General features: G+C 41.3%; 1 protein-coding gene across 6 annotated transcripts in view; it reads left to right on the plus strand.

Annotated features, from left to right (window-relative positions):
* LOC132897980 (uncharacterized) overlaps positions 1–21,497 on the plus strand; it is a 127,429-nt gene that overhangs the window by 20,641 nt on the left and 85,291 nt on the right. For all 6 annotated transcript variants that reach the window (XM_060939297.1, XM_060939299.1, XM_060939296.1 and 3 more), the window contains exons 6-8: positions 11,680–11,772; positions 12,673–12,747; positions 19,520–19,627. In XM_060939297.1, coding sequence (XP_060795280.1) covers positions 11,680–11,772; positions 12,673–12,747; positions 19,520–19,627 — 276 coding nt within the window. The remainder of the gene's footprint in view (positions 1–11,679; positions 11,773–12,672; positions 12,748–19,519; positions 19,628–21,497) is intronic.

Consider the following 21,497-nt stretch of genomic DNA (forward strand, 5'->3'; position numbering starts at 1 on the left):
ATGAAGGATGCCAATGCGCAGATCACCTGTTGGTATCTCGCTCTCCAGCCATTCAAGTTTGAGGTGATCCACAGGCCGGGGGCGCAGATGATGGTGGTGGACTTCCTGTCCCATCGGGGGGGGGAGTCGGCTTCAGGCCGGACGGCTCCCCGGCCTGAGTCTGGCGGTGGGGGTATGTGGCAGCAGGGGCGTGGCCAAGCAGCAGTCTATGAATGGAGGACGGGGTCGGGGAAGATAAGTGGCTAGGTCATTACACCTGATGTCAATTTGTGTGTGTGTGTGTGTGTGTGGGTGTGTGTGTGTGTGTGTTGCAGGGATGGAGTATAAAGGGAGGGGGAAAGGAGAGAAGAAGGCCCCTGACCACAGCACTTGTGTGAATGAGTGAGTGAGTGAGTGAGTGCGTGAAAGAAAGAAAGAAAGAAAGAAAGAAAGCTAGCTGAAAAGCTCAATAAAAGTGCGTTTGTGTAAACACGAACTCTCGCCTGCCGTGCTTCTGTGCTCCACCCACATCAGGGTTTACTACAGTAAGCAATACTGGCTTCTCTTCTTGGGGTTTTCTGACCTCACAGAAGGGAGGGGGCCTGCTTGCCCTGAACAATACCTGAGAAAGTACAAGTTTAGAATGCTAACATGTGCAGGCCTTATCCATTATGTGTGCCCAAGCAATTCGTTCACATACATCAACTTGTAGGACATTCTGAATCAGGCCATCTGCACATGTTGGTACACGAACTGACCCTGCTTCAGCTCATTCCTGTCACTGAGAGCCACTCATGTTCCTGGTATGATAAATCTGGGCACAAATTTATTTTTCAAGGGCAATCAAAGTTATGCAGACTGGTAGCTCTGCAATTAAGTCACAGCTCACCTATAGGGAGGGAAAGTGAAACACAATGATCCTAGTGGTAGCGTTCCTAAGCTGAGAGCCATACTATTGAAAATCCCATAGACCCGATTTTAAAAAAAAATCCCACGAAGTTATGACGTGGAACTTGTACACCCCCCAAAAATATGTTGTATATGTTGGGATTATCTACTAACTGTGAAAGTATCAGGTGAAATTTCGCTGTCTTTTAAAAGATCGAAATTGCGCCTAACCTGTCAGAAATGGACTACAACCAAACTGTCTAGTCAGAGTCGCTCATATTACGTCAGCAGTAGGCTTGATAAGTTTTGTTCTTCATACTAGCCCTTACGAGTGCTGACAGCTCTCCCTGTGAATAGCGGCAGTTGACTACATGCCCTGATCTGTAATGGTTATCCCCACGAGGGATGCATTTCTTATTGGTACAGAAATACTCTGCCAACCACGCTATACAAATCGGCATGTTGATGTAGGCTACTCGCCGGCCGCTACCTGCTACAGATTTGGAAAGGCGCTAAACTTGCAGTGACGTCACATACGCGACGTCGGGTCTGTGTAGTCTTTGATCAGCTTATTAAAAAACATTCAAAACAATTCAAATCGGTGGAAAAAATAAAGTATGATCACCAGGATCGATAGAGCTGCCCGACATGCACAACATATGGAAGCCATTGTCTTAACTTTGAAGTGCAACCCGAAATGTAATTTTTTGAAAAGATATTCCCATTCATTTTGCCATAGAGGTTGGAACGCATCCAGTAGGGGGCGATGAGATTACTTTCCCTTCCTATGGGCAGTTTACTGATGTGCAGAAATAGATTTCTTTACATCAAAGGAGAACATGCAGTGCCATTTGCCCATCTGTATTTCAAAAGCATCAGACCGAATGGCCGATGAAAAATTATTTGAATGTGTCTGTCTGTATTTCAAAAACATCAAACCCGATGGCCCATGAAAAAGTTGTAAAGATATGGGTCTAAGCTATGTCCAATTTTCTTCCAAATGTTACACTGGGCGAATACATTATGTAGTAACACGGCCTGGAAAATGGGGGCCCTCAGTGGGTGCAACTTTAAAAATTCACAACTCAGCCAATGATGGTCCTAGCCCTGACAAAATTTACAGGCACCTCCCTCTCCCCGAGCCCTTTCAAACCAGCACAGGCACAGCTCACTACAACCCTGCCTTTGTCCGTTATTCACCCCAGAACCCCCCCCCCCCCCCCCCCCACGTGACCACTGCTCCCTGAAGACTTTAACATGAGCTCTGGCTCGAGCCAGCCTTTAAAAATTAATAACTGGGCCAGTGATGGTCCTAGCCCCACCAAACTTTACAGGCACATCCCTCTCCCTGAGTGGCATACTAAATAAGACTATAATAATACACTCAGTATTCACTATTGTTTTTATTGCACAATGCAGTTGAACTAGTGTTCTCCTTTTTGAGGAGGGGTGCATGGCTTCACACTTATGCCGCTTTTCCACTACAAACGCGGCTGAGTCGGGCTGAGCCGTGCCGTGGTGAGTCGGGCTGAGCGGGGCTGTTGGAGTTGCATTTCGACTACAACCGCGCTGAACCGTGCTGGCTGGAAGTGGGTGGACACATTGGGTGGAGTTAGCGAAAGTGGGTGGACGTCAGGTGATGTCGTTAAGCAGCGCAAACAGTGACATCAGTGATCTTTTAAGCGGTAGTCTCACGACCCGAATAGTAAACAATAAACATGGAGGACATGGAGTCGTTAGTGTTGCTGGTCTTGGTGCTGTGGCTTGTTGTCACCGACAACGCGGACAGATACTGGCAAGAGCGTATAGATGAGGCGAGGCGCATAAGGCTTCAGAAATTCTCGTAATTCGTAATTCTTCTCCTTCCGGGTTTGCGGTGTTTACAGATCCCAGCGCGCTCGCGGGGTGTGTGTGGGCATGTGAGGACACTCCTCCTCACCAATCAGTGCACAGGGGAGTGTCTGCTCACACCCCCAACCTCACTCGGCTCGCTTTGGCTCGCTTCAGCCCCACTCCAAAACGGTGCGAGTTTTAGGGGCTAAGCAGGGCTGAAGCGAGCTGAGTCGTGCTGGTTTTTGGTAGTCGAAACGCGAGCCGTGTTGGGCTGAAGTGAGCTGAAGCGAGCTGAAGTGAGCTGAAAAAGGGTAGTGGAAAAGGGCCATTAGTTGCCTTCCAGTGTGCCATTCCTACAGGAACTACTAGATAGGGGCAAAATCTTCTCTACCAGCAAGGTATACCTAGCTGGTATTTCGACTTGTCATATAGGTTTTGGGAATGCAACAGTGGGCTGACACACCTTATTTACCAATTCATGAAAGGGCTTTTCGACTCCACCCCACCTTTGATCACTCCAAAGAACTTGGCTGTGGTGCTGGAAGTATTATCAGAACCTTTATTCGAGCCTCTGGATCTGTTTAATCTGAAAACACTTTCTTTGAAAATGTCAAGTCAAGTTTATTTGTATAGCACTTTTAACAACAGACATTGTCACAAAGCAACTTTACAGAAAATTAAAAACTTTAAACATGAGGTGATTTTATCCCTAATTTATTCCCAATTAGCAAGCCTGTGGTGATGGTGGCAAGGAAAAACTCCCTCAGACAACATGAGGAAGAAATATCAAGAGGAACCAGACTCAAAAGGGAATCCATCCTCATTTGGGTGATAACAGACAGTGTGATCATAAATAACTTCACAGCAAATTCCTCAGTGTTGAATTAACACCCAGAGTGTTTATATAGGTCCAATTAGACCTATATAAACACTCTGGGTGTTAATTCAACACTCTGGATGTTAGTTCAACACTGAGGAATTTGCTGTGTTGCTTCTATAACTATGTTCTATATAGTCACAAAGTATATCTGTGAAACCAGGAAAATTATTATAGTTTTAACATGAAGTCTGTTTTGCTGAAGTTATAAATTGTTCATTGATGGAAACTTGAGTGCAAAACTGTTCATGACAACTGCAGCCCTAAAGTTAGCAAGTGAACTGTAGTCCTCAGACATAAATGCATTACTGTAAGTGTCCATCTTCCAAGTCCATCTTCCAAATGTGACTTTTGACTGTCCATATGGGGCCATCCTCCACAGGAGCGATGAGATGGGACTCCAGCCAGACATACAGTGGCATGCAAAAGTTTGGGCACCCTTACTTAAAATGTCTGTTACTGTGAATAGTTAAGTGAGCAGAAGATGAACTGATCACCAAAAGGCATAAAGGTAAAGATGACACATTTCTTTTCAGCGTTTTCTGCAAGATTTGTGTATTATTTTTGTTTTGTACAACTGGAGAGTGAAAAAAGAAAAGGAACATCATGTGAAAGTTTGGGCACCCCAATACATTTGAGTTCTCAGGTAACTTTTACCAAGGTTCCAGACCTTAATTAGCTTATTGAGCTGTGGCTTGTTCAAATTCTTCATTAGGAAAGGTCAGATGATGCAGATATCAAAGCTGTATAAATTCTCTGACTCCTCAAACTTGTCCCTAAAATTAACAGCCATGGGCTCCTCTAAGCAACTCCCTTGCATTCTGAATAATAAAATAATTGATGCTCTGAAAGCAGGAGAAGGCTACAAGAACATAGCAAAGCGTTTTCAGGTAGCTGTTTCCTCAGATTGTAATGTTATTAAGAAATGGCAGTTAACAGAAACAGTGGAGATCAAGGTGAGGTCTGGAAGATGAAGAAAACTTTCTGAAACAACTGCTCATTGGATTGCTAGAAAGGCAAATAAAAACACCTGTTTGACTGCAAAAGACCTTCAGAAAGATTTAGCAGACCCTGGAGTGGTGGTGCATTGTTCTACTATGCAGTGACACCTGAACAAATATGACCTTCATGGAATAGTCATCAGAAGAAAACCATTCCTGCATCCTAGCCACAAAATTCAGCATCTGAAGTTTGCAAATGAACATCTAAATAAGCCTGATGCATTTTGGAAACAAGTCCTGTGGACTGATGAAATCAAAATAGAACTTTTTGGCCACAATGTGCAAAGGTATGTTTGGAGAAAAAAGGGTGCCAAATTCCAGGAAAAGAACACCTCTCCAACTCTGAAGCATGGGTGTAGAACAATCATGCTTTGGGGTTGTGTTGCAGCCAGTGGCACAGGGCACATTTCAATGGTCGAGGGAAGCATGGATTCGAATAAATACCAGCAAATTCTGGAAGCAAACACCACACCATCTGTAAAAAAGTTGAAGTTAAAAAGAGGATGGGTCCTACAATAAAACAATGATCCAAAACACACCTCAAAATCTACAATGGAATAACTCAAGAGGCACAAGCTGAAGGTTTTGCCATGGCCATCACAGTCCCCTGACCTAAACATCATTGAAAATCTGGGGGGGGGGGGGGTGATAGCATCCATGCATCCCAGTTTACCAAAATACTATATGCCCAAGGACCCTCCAGATCTATTCCTTTACCTAATAAAAAATATTAACAAAAAGCTTGACTAAACAGATGTAGCACTGGAAATGTCAACTCTTATTTTGAATGCACTACAGCAGTGAATGTGCAAGGACTTTTATCTTGGAGGAGGTTCAGCTAGAAGAGGAAGCGAGGTAGATTGGAGGTATCAGAAAAAGACAGCAGTGTGAGCTCGGAGCGCGTTGGGGTTTTTGTTCAGTAGCCTAGAGCGTGAGCAGCCTCCTTATGTTGTATACTGGAGAAGTTGTTAAATAAACCTTCTGGAGTTCTACATACAACTAACCCCTGTGCGATTTCTAGATGCCCCCTTCCCACAGAACTAACTTTACACAGATATGCTTTCAGCCTAGACTTAAACACTGAGACTGTGCCTGAGTCTTGAACACTACTTGGAAGGCTATTCCATAACTGTGGGGCTTTGTAAGAAAAGGCTCTGCCTCCTGAAGTGAAGTATATAGTGAAGTTACCCTTCACTATATGAGGTATCAGGAGATAGCCTGCACCTTTTGATCTAAGTAGGCATGGTGGGTCATAAAGGACCAGACGTTTGCTCAGGTACTGTGGTACAAGAACATTTAGTGCTTTATAGATCAATGGTAGTATTTTATAAACAATACGAAATTTGATTGGGGCCAATGCAGTGTGGATAAGATAGGGGTGATGTGGCCATATCTTCTAGTTCTAGTAAGGACTCTTGCTGCTGCATTTTGAACTAATTGGAGCTTGTTTATGCACTTATTGGAACACCCAGACAGTAAAGCATTACAATAATCCACCCTAGAGATAACAAAAGCATGAACTAGTTTTTCTGCGTCTGTAGTGACATTTCTCATCTTAGCAATATTTCTGAGATGAAAGAAAGCTGTCTGGGTAATGTTATGGATATGAGTTTCAAACAAAAGACTGGAGTCAATGATCACACCTAGGTCTTTTACTGCTGCATGTGAAGAAACAGAAAGGCCATCCAGAATTACTGTGTAATCAGAAAACCTACTTCTAGCTGCATGCGGTCCTAGTACAAGTACTTTTGTCTTGTCAGAGTTAAGCAGAAGGAAGTTAATAATCATCCAGTGTCTAATGTCCTTTACACATTCTTTAATTTTATTAAGCTGGTGTCTCTTATCTGGCTTTGCTGAAACATACAATTGTGTGTCATCTGCATAACAGTGGAAACTAATATCATGCTTATGAATAATATCACCCAGAGGTAACACATATAAAGAAAAAAGCAGTGGGCCTAAGACAGAACCTTGTGGAACACCAAACTTTACCTCATTATGTCTAGAAAAATCACCATTTACATCAACAAAATGATAGTGATCAGTTAAATACAACCTGAGCCAGGAGAGGGCAGTTCCCATAACTCCCACCATATTTTCTAGTCTATCCAGGAGAATGGAATGATCAGTGGTGTCAAAGGCTACACTAAGGTCAAGCAATACAAGCAGGGAGACACAGCCCTGACCAGATGCCAAACAGGTCATTTACTACTTTAACCAGTGCTGTCTCTGTGCTATGATGAGGTCTAAATCCTGACTGATATATTTCATGGATGTTATTCTTATGTAGATATGAGCATAACTGCTGTGCCACAGCTTTTTCTAGGATCTTGGAAATAAAGGGGAGGTTTGATATTGGCCTATAATTGGACAGCTGACAGGGTGGAGGTCAGGTTTTTTTTAATCAGGGGTTTGATAACTGCAAGTTTAAAGGATTTGGGTACATAGCCAATTCTAAGGGAATAATTTATTATTTTTAGAAGAGCTTCAATTGCTTCTGGTATTATCTGTTTGAAGAGTCATGTAGGTAAGGGATCTAGTACACAAGTTGGAGATTTTGATGTGGAAATTAGTGAAATTCTGCAATGATCTGGTGACTTGTCCAGGGTGTACCCCGCCTCTCACCCATAGTCAGCTGGGATAGGCTCCTGCTTGCCTGCAACCCTGCACAGGATAAGTGGTTACGGATAATGGATGGATGGAAATTAATGAAATTAGTTTGATTTCTCTAAGGGGAGTAAAACATTCTAATTGCTGATCTGATACAGTTATATTGTTAACTACAGGGTTATTTAAATTGTCTGGCCTTAAATTAGTAGTTTGAATTTCTTGTTGGATATTTTCAATTTTGTCATTGAAAAAATTCATGAAGTCATTGCTATTACATATTGCAGGTGTGCATGTGTCTATAGGGATATTTTTCCTAGTTCATTTTGCTACAGTATTAAATAGGAATCAAGGATTATTTTTGTTATCCTCTATTAGAGTGGAGAGATACATTGATCTAGCAGCACTAAGAGCTTTTCTATACTTCAGGAGGCTCTTCTTCCATGCTAATTTGAACACTACCAATTTTGTTTGATGCCATTTACATTCTAATTTTCGAGCAGTCTGTTTAAAATGCAAGTGTAATCATTATACCAGGGTGCTAATTTTTTCTCTCTAATCATTTTTCTTTTAAGTGGAGCTACAGTATAGCAGAATGCTAACTCTAAGCATTCAGTTGCCTGATGAAGTTCTGTGGGGGCTGACAGTGATCCAATCAAAATTGATAACTCTGGGAGACTATTCATAAAACTCTGTGCAGTAGCTGACGTGAATGTACATTTAATACAGTAGCATGATGAGGTGCATATATTATTGCTCAGACATATTTTGAACAAGATGAGGTAATGGTCTGATGTAACTTCAGACTGTGGAAGTGTGACTATATTTTCTATATTTAACCCGAATGTTAGTATTATATTGATAGCGTGACCACCATTGTGGGTAGGTCCTAGGACATTCTGGTTAACCCCTACTGAATCTAAAATGGACACAAATGCTGTTTTCAGAGGATCTTTTGGATCATTGACGTGATTATCTTTTGGATAATGAAGTTGTTGGATTATTAAACTCTCCAACAACTAAAGCTTTGTCTAAGGAAATAACAAGGTCTGAGACAAAAGCCGCAAATTCAGAAAGAAACTCAGAATAAGGCCCCGGGGGCCTATAAATAATAAGTAATGGAATTGACTGGGCAGACTTATTTTTTGAGGCTACATTCATTATATTAGTATGAAGAACTTCAAATGCATTGAATTTATAACCAGTTTTTTTGTGTTATACCTAGATAATCATTATAAATAACTGCGGCGCCTCCTTCTCTGCCAGTTAGATGAGGCTGGTGTATATAACTGTATCCAGGAGGACTAGCTTCATTTAATGCTATATATTCATTTGGCTTAATCCATATTTCTGCTAAACACATTACACTGAACTCCTGATCAGTAATATGTTTATTAACAATTAGCACTTTAGATGTAAGAGAGCTAATATTTAAGAGTCCTTTAGATTAAAGGTGCTGGCAGTGGCTGTACAGTCAGTATGATCTAATTTTACCTTAATCAGGTTACTGGAACAAACTCTCTGAGTATTTCTACTTTTTTGTTTAGCTCGGTTGAACAGACACAGTCTTGATATAGAGGAACCTGAGTGACGACTGTGCAGTTAGCAAACAGTTGGTTTAGCCTGTTCATCTGCTCCCTCGCCTCGGCTCTGGATTGCCATAAGTTAACTAGGCCTGTTCTGAGACTATGAGCAAGAAATGAGAGCAGCACCTTCCTGAGTGGCATGGTTACCATCCTGCCCGAACTGGCCAGCAGTGTTCTCAAAATTAGTCCAATTATCTATAAAGCCCACATTGTTTTATAAATGCTAAAATAAAATGGTGATGTTGCTGACACTGGCTTCAGTAAAGTGCATTAATTACATGCATACTTGTAACCATGTTGGTAAACCCATCTTGTTTGCATTTTCTACAGAGTAAGACTCAGGTTTTACTGGAATCTAATCCTATATTCATCCCCAAAGTTACTGTCACATCATTTACATGCCAGGTGATTACATTATTGGCCTTCTATCTCCCTCTGTTTGTTTTTCAAAGGTAAGAATATTCAAATGCTCTCTGCCCAGTCCATGCTGTGGCCTTATGTTGGCACGATAGTGAGGATCAGGAAATCTGACAAGTTGTGTGTATCATGGGCCTCAGTTGGTCATACTGATCATGAAACCCAGCTTCTTGCACTGGATCTTGGAAACTATAGTCTCAGCTTGTTCTGAAAGGCACTACAGTCTCCCATAATCTTGCATGTCCACTCTACTGGGGGAATTGAGGTATTTCACCTGATGTCACAGGGTCACATGACGCCCCAGTGTCTGCCATTTTGAACGTCAAGCTAGCTAATGTCAACAACAGTAGCTAGTATGTTACTGTAGCAATGTTTACGTTGTCATTTGGATGACTGTTAAAACCTTTCAGTCTCAAGTTTTTCCTTTACAGGATTTACTAGTTTACTGAGCTAGCGCACGCCGGCCGCCGGCAGGCTAGCGCGCGCTAGAGCCCAGCTTGCCCGAGCGCGCTAGCTCAGTAAACTAGTAAATCCAGTAAAGGAAAAACTTGAGACTGAAAGGTTTTAACAGTCATCCAAATGACTGAACGTAAACATTGCTACAGTAACATACTAGCTACTGTTGTTGACATTAGCTAGTGCTAACAGCTAGCTGCTAGTACACTGCTACAACTACACCGACCCTAATAATACAGTTCTTGGTCATTGCCTGGTAACAGCAAATTTATAACGGGCCATGTCTCGACAGACTAAGAAGTTATTTCAATGACATTTAATAACATTTTGTTTATCCTGAGGACCGAAAGTAAATGAAAATGTGAACAAACCTTAGCTGTAATAAGATGGTGACCACCGGCTCCAGGGACGACCCGCTGATGTAGGCATGTTACCCAGCCTGACACAAAATATTTGTAGGCATCCAAACTCTTATACGCTTTCAGATCAATACCTGTGTATGGCGATGGGTTTTTAACGACATAGGTATACAGATCATGTGGGCCGAAGTCAGGTAAAGACGAGGGCTTCGTGTACTTCCGTACGTCAGTGAACAATCCTGGTGGAAGCAGGTAAATGTCGTTCTCTAAGCCTGCTAACCTCAATTTTTGCAAATACCTCTCCCTCTGCTCGCCCTGTAAATGCCCTACATCGCTGGATAGTGAAGGTGTTTTCTGCATCTCGCTCCTTTTTCTTTTATGTTTTTCGTTTGTCGCCTTCCTCGCATTCAAACTGATTCGAGCCGTGCCGTCCAAAATGGCAGCATCACATGACTTGGTCACGTGGGTGAAATACCTCAATAGCCACAGTCTTGACTTGAGCTTTTATAGGTTTCACATACAATAATTTTGCCTCAACCCACTCTGGTGCATTCTGTCATCTGTGTATACTGTATGTAGATGGTCTAGGTGACGTTACACCAAGGATTATAAAGCAGGTGTAAATTCATAGTCTGGCTAACGCGACTGCAAAGCTCTACGAGCTATTGGTCTGGCCAAGATATTTAGCCCAACCGTTTCCCAGAGCCCGTGGTTGACCCGCCTCCCTGAAATGGCTCAGTTTGCTACTGGTCGAAGCCAGAAAAGGCTGTGACGAAGCTTAAACCAATCACATCACTCTTTACTCTGACGTATGCAACGCGACGGGGCTAACTGGTAGATTAAACTCTTACCGAAGCCGGTCGGGAGCAAGGTGAAAACGTCCTTCCTTTCAATAAATACCTCCAGGGCTGCTCTTTGCTCCGTTTTCAATGAGAACTTCCCGCTGAATGCTTTCAATACAGCATCTATGCGTAATAGATGCGGAAGCGTGAATGAAGCGCTTCCGGCATAGATTCTGTAAACAATCTATGGCTTCCGGTCGCAGTTCTACTATGTCAGTGCCTTGAACACGCCTCTACCCAGGGCCGTTGGAGATGCTCAAAGTTGATTGGTTCCCGATTTTTCGGGAGCTTGGAAGAGCTGTAGATAGCTTGCCTGGCCAGACTAAGCTCGCAACAGGCCCTCATGTTGCGTCACGCTTAGGATGGGTGGGCCCAGGCTAGTAAATTCAGCCTCTGGGATGCATCACATCTGCCAATCAATCCTGGCTGGTGTAATGGAATGGTGCTTCTGAGGGACAATTTGAAGATGCCTCACTCATGCCTCCAGAGAACTAAGGTTATGGTTGTAACCTAAAGATATTCAACCTGTTGTTGTCTCCCCCATCACCATCAGCATTATAATAGAGAACATACCACTGTAGTGTCAAGGAGAATACATGACAGAAATAAACTCAGAGGTGCCACTAACATTTAAAATCCTAAATATTTAAAGGAAATTTTATAACTGAAGTTTGTTCATATTAATTGAGAGTAATAGTCTTTCTTGCTTGTTTGGTTCAGTTCTGGAGTAAAAACACAGTATTGTGTCTTTTTATAGTCAGTGGGTTGTTGATCTAACAATTTCTTTACTGGCTCCAACACATTAATTAATTCATTATTTGATCTTTCCTCCAGGGTCCTTTACTGAAGCAGCAACTTGTGCAGCACTTAATTTTGCTAGGATCTTTTTCCTGCTTTGGATTGCTTTCCATCTGAAAACATTTCAAGGTATGATTTGATGATCAGTGGTCCTACGAGGACTTGTCAGTTATTGGCATTATTCAGTTTTATTTAAGCAATAAAGCAAAAAAAGCAGATTAAAAAATAGATGACACCCAGAACAGTGTGTGTGTGTGTGTGGGGGGGGGGGGGGTGATGCAGTAAACAGAACACATTTTTTATATAATCCTTGAACAAATCTTTCATTTCAGATGTAACTGTGTTATGTAACTGTGTAACATTACATAACAGTGCAGGAAACAATTACTTTTAAATATCACTACCCTTACAATTAATTGTAAAGTTTTAGATGACACTTTGTTGGAGCCTTTTTAATGTGACATTTTTTTTCTTTTTTTTTGTGCTTTCTGGCAGACAATTTTCAGTACATCTCTAATAAATATATTTCCCAATGTGTTATGTGAGCAAGGACATCAAACATACATTGATTGATTTTATTTTTTATGATCATTTACTGTGACAGAGAGTGAGGGAACTGCATCATCTTTTTAAGTGGTGAAATCAGTAGAGACAAGAGAACCTACCAAAGGATTACTAAGGTCAGATGGAGAAAGGGGGAGAGACTGTCAGTCATTCCAGGCTCATACAGTCCTGTGCAAAAGTCTTAGGCACAACAATTTCAAAGGGAGGCCCAGACAACTTAAAAAATATTGTCTCCATCACTTGATGGCAGAGGTGTAAGAAGAAAAAAAAGACTTTTGCACAGCGCTGATTGGCTCACCTTTTGCTTTCTGCTTGCTCCAAAATCACCTGTACCAAGTCATCAGTGTTTTTGATGACTTTACTTTGGCTTTTTGGAGCTGGGAATTAGTAAAAAATGTGGATTATATGTGGGATCTAGGAAACTCTGGCCTAATCAGGACATATTGTGTCCTTTTTATATTGCAGATTCTTCTCACCTATTAATTAACTGCTTGGCAATTCCTCTACAATATACTGTGATAAATGTTGTTGCTAATTCATGTGAGTATCCATGAAACCATTACACCATTACTATCTGCAAGATGTTATTTCATACTTGTATAAAGTGAAAAGTTATGATAGAAACCAATTAAAGAATAAAATAATTTCACAATCATGTGTTTTCACTCTATGGAACAATGGTCTGGGTATTTGCAAACGGAACGTTCCCTGGTTGATCTTCCAATGTTATTTTACATGAGCCCACAAATCTGGGGCTCAGTTTGCTGCAAGGCAGGTGTAGTCAAAGGTCTTGGGCTGACACAAGAGATGTTGATGGACAGATGAACCCCTATTATAGAGCTTCTGAAATATACTCCTCCATAACCTTAGTTTCCTCAAAGGACAGACGATTGTAAGGAAGCATGATGTAAGAGGTTTACTGCCTCTCATGGGAAGATTGTTTAGTTTCTTTACTCTTACTAAATACCTTGTTGAGATCTGCATAGCAGGGAGAATCAGCAGTTTGAGAGGTGAGAATTACTTGGCACGGCCACTGGATACAATGCCCTTATACTTCCAGTCAGTTTCAAAGACACCACAGGGTTCTTACCAGCCAACACAACTCTAACGTCACATGGGTTGATTGTAACTACACCACTCAAAGAATTTGCATGTACATGTCTCCAGCAAGAGTGGATGATTTGGAAATGGAGAAGTGATGGACTTGTACAACCCCGATTCCAAAAAAGTTGGGACAAAGTACAAATTATAAATAAAAACAGAATGCAATAATTTACAAATCTCAAAAACTGATATTGTATTCACAGTAGAACATAGACAACATATCAAATGTCAAAAGTGAGACATTTTGAACTTTCATGCCAAATATTGGCTCAGTTGAAATTTCTGACAGCAACACATCTCAAAAAAGTTGGGACAGGGGCAATAGTTAAGTTAGTTAAAGTCCTTCCCACGCCATGTGGCGCCAATCTCCGTTTCCACAGCCCTCGGCCTCACACCTATTACATAGCTAGGGTTACAGTGGGGGGCTAGTCCTCTGGTAACCACGAGAGTTTAACTCCCCACTCGCATCTGTATTGCAGCATGCCTTGCCAGATGGTTGTAGGTACCATTTTTATGATTGTCTTTGGTATGACCCAACCGTGAATAGAACTCACGATCAAGAGGCGGACACGCTACCACTAGGCCACTGGCCAGTCCGACAGGGACAATAAGAGGCTGGAAAAGTTAAAGGTACAAAAAAGGAACAGCTGGAGGACCAAATTGCAACTCATTAGGCCAATTGGCAATAGGTCATTAACATGACTGGGTATAAAAAGAGCATCTTGGAGTGGCAGCGGCTCTCAGAAGTAAAGATGGGAAGAGGATCACCAATCCCCCTAATTCTGTGCTGACAAATAGTGGAGCAATATCAGAAAGGAGTTCGACAGTGTAAAATTGCAAAGAGTTTGAACATATCATCATCTACAGTGCATAATATCATCAAAAGATTCAGAGAATCTGGAAGAATCTCTGTGTGTAAGGGTCAAGGCCGGAAAACCATACTGGGTGCCCGTGATCTTCGGGCCCTTAGATGGCACTGCATCACATACAGGCATGCTTCTGTATTGGAAATCACAAAATGGGCTCAGGAATATTTCCAGAGAACATTATCTGTGAACACAATTCACCGTGCCATCCACTGTTGCCAGCTAAAACTCTATAGTTCAAAGAAGAAGCCGTATCTAAACATGATCCAGAAGCGCAGATGTCTTCTCTGGGCCAAGGCTCATTTAAAATGGACTGTGGCAAAGTGGAAAACTGTTCTGTAGTCAGACGAATCAAAATTTGAAGTTCTTTATGGAAATCAGGCACACCGTGTCATTCGGACTAAAGAGGAGAAGGACGACCCAAGTTGTTATCAGCGCTCAGTTCAGAAGCCTGCATCTCTGATGGTATGGGGTTGCATTAGTGCGTGTGGCATGGGCAGCTTACACATCTGGAAAGACACCATCAAAGCTGAAAGGTATATCCAGGTTCTAGAGCAACATATGCTCCCATCCAGATGACGTCTCTTTCAGGGAAGACCTTGCATTTTCCAACATGACAATGCCAAACCACATACTGCATCAATTACAGCATCATGGCTGCGTAGAAGAAGGGTCCGGGTACTGAACTGGCCAGCCTGCAGTCCAGATCTTTCACCCATAGAAAACATTTGGTGCATCATAAAACGGAAGATACGACAAAAAAGACCTAAGACAGTTGAGCAACTAGAATCCTACATTAGACAAGAATGGGTTAACATTCCTATCCCTAAACTTGAGCAACTTGTCTCCTTAGTCCCCAGACGTTTACAGACTGTTGTAAAGAGAAAAGGGGATGTCTCACAGTGGTAAACATGGCCTTGTCCGAACTTTTTTGAGATGTGTTGTTGTCATGAAATTTAAAATCACCTAATTTTTCTCTTTAAATGATACATTTTCTCAGTTTAAACATTTGATATGTCATCTATGTTCTATTCTGAATAAAATATGGAATTTTGAAACTTCCACATCATTGCATCCCGTTTTTATTTACAATTTGTACTTTGTCCCAACTTTTTTTGAATCAGGGTTGTATACGGTATGTCTGTAATGATGTTACAGTAGCATACAAAGAAAACAAACATGACAATTGTGCTGTATTACAATTCTACCAGCTCTCCTCCAGTGCAGTTTGCTTCATTTAAGTAAAACACATCAAGTCAGTTGAATTAATTATTAAGGCTGTCAGGTAAGCAGGTTTTCAGTGTCATGTTCTGTGGGGGTGAATTTCTTTGAGAAAAATGCTGCAGGATGTAACTTGGGCCTCTTGCCAAAACACTGGTACTGCTCCAATCCCAGATTCAGAGGCATTCACTTTGACCATGAATGGTTTTGTGAGATCAGGGTGTTTGAGGATGGGAGCAGACATGAAGATGGTCTTGAGTAGGCCAAAGGCTTTCTTTGTCTCAGGGTTCCACTGCAGGCATTTGGGTCCCTTTTTTAGCAGGGTGGTGAGTGGGGTGGCGATGGAGCTGAAACCCCTGATGAATCGCCAGTAGAAGTTGGCAAATTCCAGGAAACATTGCAGCTCCTTAACAGTCATGGGAGTAGGCCATGAGGTAACTGCAATGACTATGTCAGTCCATAGTTACTCCCTCCACACTAATGATGTAGCCCAGGAAGGAGATTTGAGTAACATGAAACTCACACTTCTCTGCTTTCACAAACAGGTTATTCTCCAGTAGTTTGGCTAAAACTCCTTTAATGTGTGCCTTGTGGCTTTCTTGGTCTGGAGAGTAAATGAGAATGTTGCCGGTGTACGTGATGACACATTTGCTGAGCATGCCTGGTTGTTTGGCCCCCAGTGTATTAGCCACATCTTCAGGTGTTTTAGCCCCATCACTGAATTGAACTAAGTTTGAACATAATTTTGCTTTCGAAGGCACCAATAACAGTAATTCATCAGTTTTTAGAGTTAAGGATCAGAAATTATATAGCCTACAGCCATATATTAATTGGTGGCCATTTTGCCATGATGGCTAACATGCTGAACATCTTACATTCTTCAAGTGGTTTAGCCCCATCATTGAATTGAACTAAGTTTGATTGTAATTTTACCTTCTAAGTCACTAATAAAAGCCATTTATGAGAGCTTTCAAAATTATCACAAATGATATATTACCAAGGACTGCATCTTTAGAATGTGGTTTGAAACTGCTCTGTTGAGCTAGCATATATTTAAACATGCAAACCCCTAATTTGATTTAGCTAGTCAGAGTTTCTTCAACTACTTTAAGTTAGTTTACATAAGTCAAATGAAAAATCCAGTCAAAAACTTCAAATTCAAAGTTTCCTTTAAAAAAGCTCTGTTCTCTGATGAAGATTGGGCTAAAACACTTGAAGATGGGGCAAAAACACTTGTGGATGGGGCTAAACCACCGGATACTGGCTAGACTAGCAACATGTTTGTTATGTACTAGGGTGACCAGATGTCCCGGTTTTACCGGGACAGTCCCGATTTGGGGTTGTGTGTCCTGAGTCCCGACAAAAGTCTGTCGGGACACAGATATGTCCCGGTTTTCGCCACTCGCGACGTTTGCGACTGAGCAGCGTGGGAATCATTAGTGGAGAAATGTGTGCATTTACTATTTTGATGAATTGACAGGAATTGCAAACTTTCCTGGTTACTGCCCCCTGGCCCTGTGGCATGGGTGTTTATTTAGCCACATTATTCCAGACAACAGAACGGGTTGCCATGCAATAATAAAATAAACATTAACTGGCGCGAATGTTCTTTGTCGAGCAGCTAGCAGCAGTAATGCCGCAGCAATTATGCCGAAAAGAAAATGTACCTTTTCTAAAGATTTACAGGGCACCTACCCCTTCCTCCGAGAGGTGCAGGACAATGCGCACGAAGCCTACTGCACACACTGTAAGTGTTTTGTTCTTGTACTGAGTTGGGTAGCCTATGTTGCAAATGCTGTGTGCTCCTGTGGGGGCTTTCCTCGGGCTGTCGCCCCTCTCCTCCTTTAGTGCTGTTTTGTTTGAGTGTATATTTACGGAAGTCGCGAGAGGCCCTTCATATAATCTTTTTTTATTCACCTTGTTATCCCGAGATAACGACATAATTAATTCAGGATCTCGAGAAAACAACACAACTAATTCAAGATCTCGAGAAAACAAAACCGTTATTCCGAGATCTCGAGAATACAAAACCGTTATTTCATGATCTCAGCTGGATCACTGTATCTCTGTCGGTAGAGACGAAGCTGGGCCAGTCTTCTGCGGAGGTGCCGTGGACTAATTTTGAAATTATCCCTTATTAAAAGACTTAATGCAATCTCTCCCTGTGTCAACCCCTGATCAAAATATTGCCTTATTAGGTGATCGATTATTCCAGACATTCTAATGACCAAAGTTGCATCTATACAGAATGAGAAATAGCCCCAAAGTCAGCATATCACAAGTCTCTTGGCGCACCTGAATGAACCATTTCTCAGCTGTTTACTCGAGATCATGAAATAATTGTTTTGTTTTCTCGAGATCTCGGAATAACGGTTTTGTTTTCTCGAGATCCTGAATTAATTGTGTTGTTTTCTCGAGATCCTGAATTAATTATGCCGTTATCTCGGGATAACAAGGATTATATGAAGGGCCTCTCTCGGCTTCCATATATATTCTCAAATCACTTGTCTCTTTTTTGTTTCTGTTTAACATACCATTCTGACAGTTTGGCCATATTGCTGTGTTGAACAGCTTGCACCTTCCATTAAAGTGTTCACTTTTGTACACATCTTCTTGCTTTATTCATTCAGTTGTGGGGAATGGTTAGTAAGGTTGATTCTGACCTAGGCTATGTTGAGGTCACATTATCTACTTTTTAAGTTCATGCTATGGTGCATACAATCTTAGAGATATAGCCTACATGTGCATATGCATGCTTCTTGGTGTTCTCACAAACAGGTGAAATAAATCAGTTTAAATTTGGCCTATGGACATAGCCTGGCCTATTCTCAGCCATTACAAAATCTGTTGTCTGACCATAATTTAACTGATCTGTATACCACTATGCTACTAGATAACAAAATGCCTGTTTGTTTTATTTCATGTGAGATGTTGATAAATGTGAGCTTCAACAAAATGATAAGAGCACCTCTCTGAGTGTCACGTTTACGTAAAAAAAGGTGTGCGTGCACGAGCATGGTCGCGCGCAAAAGTGTCCCGGTTTCAGACTAGGGAAATCTGGTCACCCTATTATGTACTGATAATGTAGATGAAGCCAAACACCATAAAAATATGCTCGATCTTGGCCCTGGCATGTTTATTACTATTAGAAGTCTACATTTGCGCTTACCTTTGTCATAAGAAAGTATTTTTCTTCATCAGGAATTTCCCATAACATTCTGGCATGCAGGAAACCTGCCTTGAAATATTGGTAGGCATCTGTATTTTTGTAAGCATCTCCATTGTATTTAGAAGTCCCAAATACTAAATAGTTCAGGATGTTGTACAATCCCAAATCTGGTAGCTGATTTGCCGTACACTTGTTAAGTGGAATAAATACATTTGTGGGTAAATTACATGGATCTGTGATGCCTGCATGTTTCAGCTTTTATGGTAAATGTAACACAATCTGCTGGTATAATCTAAATTTTTATTCATTTCAGAGATTGTACTGACTGCAGTTGTCTCCATTTTCATGATTAACTGTTGCGGCTGTTTCTTTGTTTGCTCAGCAATATGGCAGACTGCATGATGTACAAAAACCTGTGACGTCAGTAAAAGACCTCTATAGGCAGTAAACAGAATACAAACAAATAATCAGCACAAACAATAAAGACTTTGTAAGTCAGGCATGGGAACACTGAGTGTTACTTCACAAAGTTTGTGTAAACTGAGAGTCCTTTTATACTGTGCGGTAATGAGGTAGTGATATGGAACAGGTGTGTGTGTGACAATCATTATTCCAGAGACTGAGAATGGTCTGCTGAGGCTATGTTTGAAGGCCACGGTGAACTCTGGGAAGCAGAGTCTTGAATGCAAGCAGGTGCAGACGTGCCAAAGACTGTTTACTGCAATTAATTTGATAACATCAACTTCTGAAACGATCCCTCAAGCCAAAATTGTAATATGTTATTTTAATCCATTATTTAACATATTTTTATTTCCGTATCTCTCTAAACAAAGCTTTTGATATTTTTGTTTCCTGTGTGTATTTGCATAATATATGATGATATGTGTCATATATGTTTACAATATGCATTTGTGTAATATATACTAACTTTTTTGTTTTAATTATTGTCTAGCTATTATTGTGGATGTCTGGTATAAAGTAAACACTGAAGCAAAAATAGTGATTCTGACAACCCTGCTACTGGGGCCGTTTCTGCCTCTTCTGTATGTTATTGTTATAGGTAGGTGTTCAACCATTTATGGTTTTATGTTAAATAATTCTTACAGTGTGTGTGTGTGTGTGTGTGTGTGTGTGTGTGTGAGAGAGAGAGAGAGAGAGAGAGAGTTGGCGTGGGGACATGCGTATAGATGACAGAGGAGGGTAGATTTGAGATTGTTTACGTCTAACATAATATTACTTTTAGAAAACCTTTGAGAAAAATTTGTCATTTTTCATAATAAACTATAAAACAGAGCCACCACTGCAAAAATGTTATAACAAGTTTTAAACAATTTCAGACAAGCATAATCAGTCACTCTTTTTTTCTGAAATGAAATATTAAATATTATTTAATTGGTCATCTCCTGGACTATATAGGCATTATAGTGATATACCCTATGAAGCATGTATAGTGAATATGAAGCTTGCATGCATGCATATACAGTACATGTATATCAAGTAATCTGAAAAGAAATATATAATACAGTCCATTCTGAACTGATCGTGACTATTCTTTTTTTCTCGACGTTCACAGTACTGATTTTCCCAACTTCATTATCTCTAGCCGCTTTATCCTTCTGCAGGGTCGCAGGCAAGCTGGAGCCTATCCCAGCTGACTACGGGCGAAAGGCGGGGTACACCCTGGACAAGTCACCAGGTCATCACAGGGCTGACACATAGACACAGACAACCATTCACACTCACATTCACACCTACGGTCAATTTAGAGTCACCAGTTAACCTAACCTGCATGTCTTTGGACCGTGGGGGAAACCGGAGCACCCGGAGGAAACCCACGCGGACACGGGGAGAACATGCAAACTCCACACAGAAAGGCCCTCGCCGGCCCCGGGGCTCGAACCCAGGACCTTCTTGCTGTGAGGCGACAGCGCTAACCACTACACCACCGTGCCGCCCCTTTTCCCAACTTGCTTTTTAAAATATTTATGGAATGTTTATGAATGTATTATGAACTGGAGCCCTTTTCTCCCCACTCCTATGGGACATATTGCATAAAACCTGTAATGTCACCTGATGCATTTTGACATAAACCTTTCAGAAAGCATCTAACAATGTTTTATAAAAGCTTAATGTAATGGTTATGAATGTGTTATGAAGCCCAGATGTACAGTTAGGTCCATACATATTTGGACACTGACACAATTTTTTTTTTACCTGTTTACTGAAACATATTCAAGTTATAGTTATATAATGGACATGGACATAAAGTCCAGACTTTCAGCTTTCATTTGAGGGTATCCACATTAAAATTGGATGAAGGGTTTAGGAGTTTCAGCTCCTTAACATGTGCCACCCTGTTTTTAAAGGGACCAAAGTAATTGGACAATTGACTCAAAGGCTATTTCATGGGCAGGTGTGGGCAATTCCTTCATTATGTCATTCTCAATTAAGCAGATAAAAGGCCTGGAGTTGATTTGAGGTGTGGTGCTTGCATTTGGAAGATTTTGCTGTGAAGAAAACATGCGGTCAAAGGAGCTCTCCATGCAGGTGAAACAAGCCATCCTTAAGCTGGGAAAACAGAAAAAAAAACATCTGAGAAATTGCTACAATATTAGGAGTGGCAAAATCTACAGTTTGGTACATCCTGAGAAGGAAAGAAAGCACTGGTGAACTCATCAATGCAAAACGACCTGGACACCAACAGAAGTCAACAGTGGTGGATGATCGCAGAATAATTTCCATGGTGAAAAGAAATCCCTTCACAACAGCCAACCAAGTGAACAACACTCTCCAGGAGGTAGGTGTATCAATATCCAAATCTACCATAAAGAGAAGACTGCATGAAAGTAAATACAGAGGGTTCACTGCATGGTGCAAGCCACTCATAAGCCTCAAGAATAAAAAGGCTAGATTGGACTTTGCTAAAAAAC

Source organism: Neoarius graeffei, chromosome 14 (assembly GCF_027579695.1).
Source record: "Neoarius graeffei isolate fNeoGra1 chromosome 14, fNeoGra1.pri, whole genome shotgun sequence".
Classification (NCBI taxonomy): domain Eukaryota; kingdom Metazoa; phylum Chordata; class Actinopteri; order Siluriformes; family Ariidae; genus Neoarius; species Neoarius graeffei.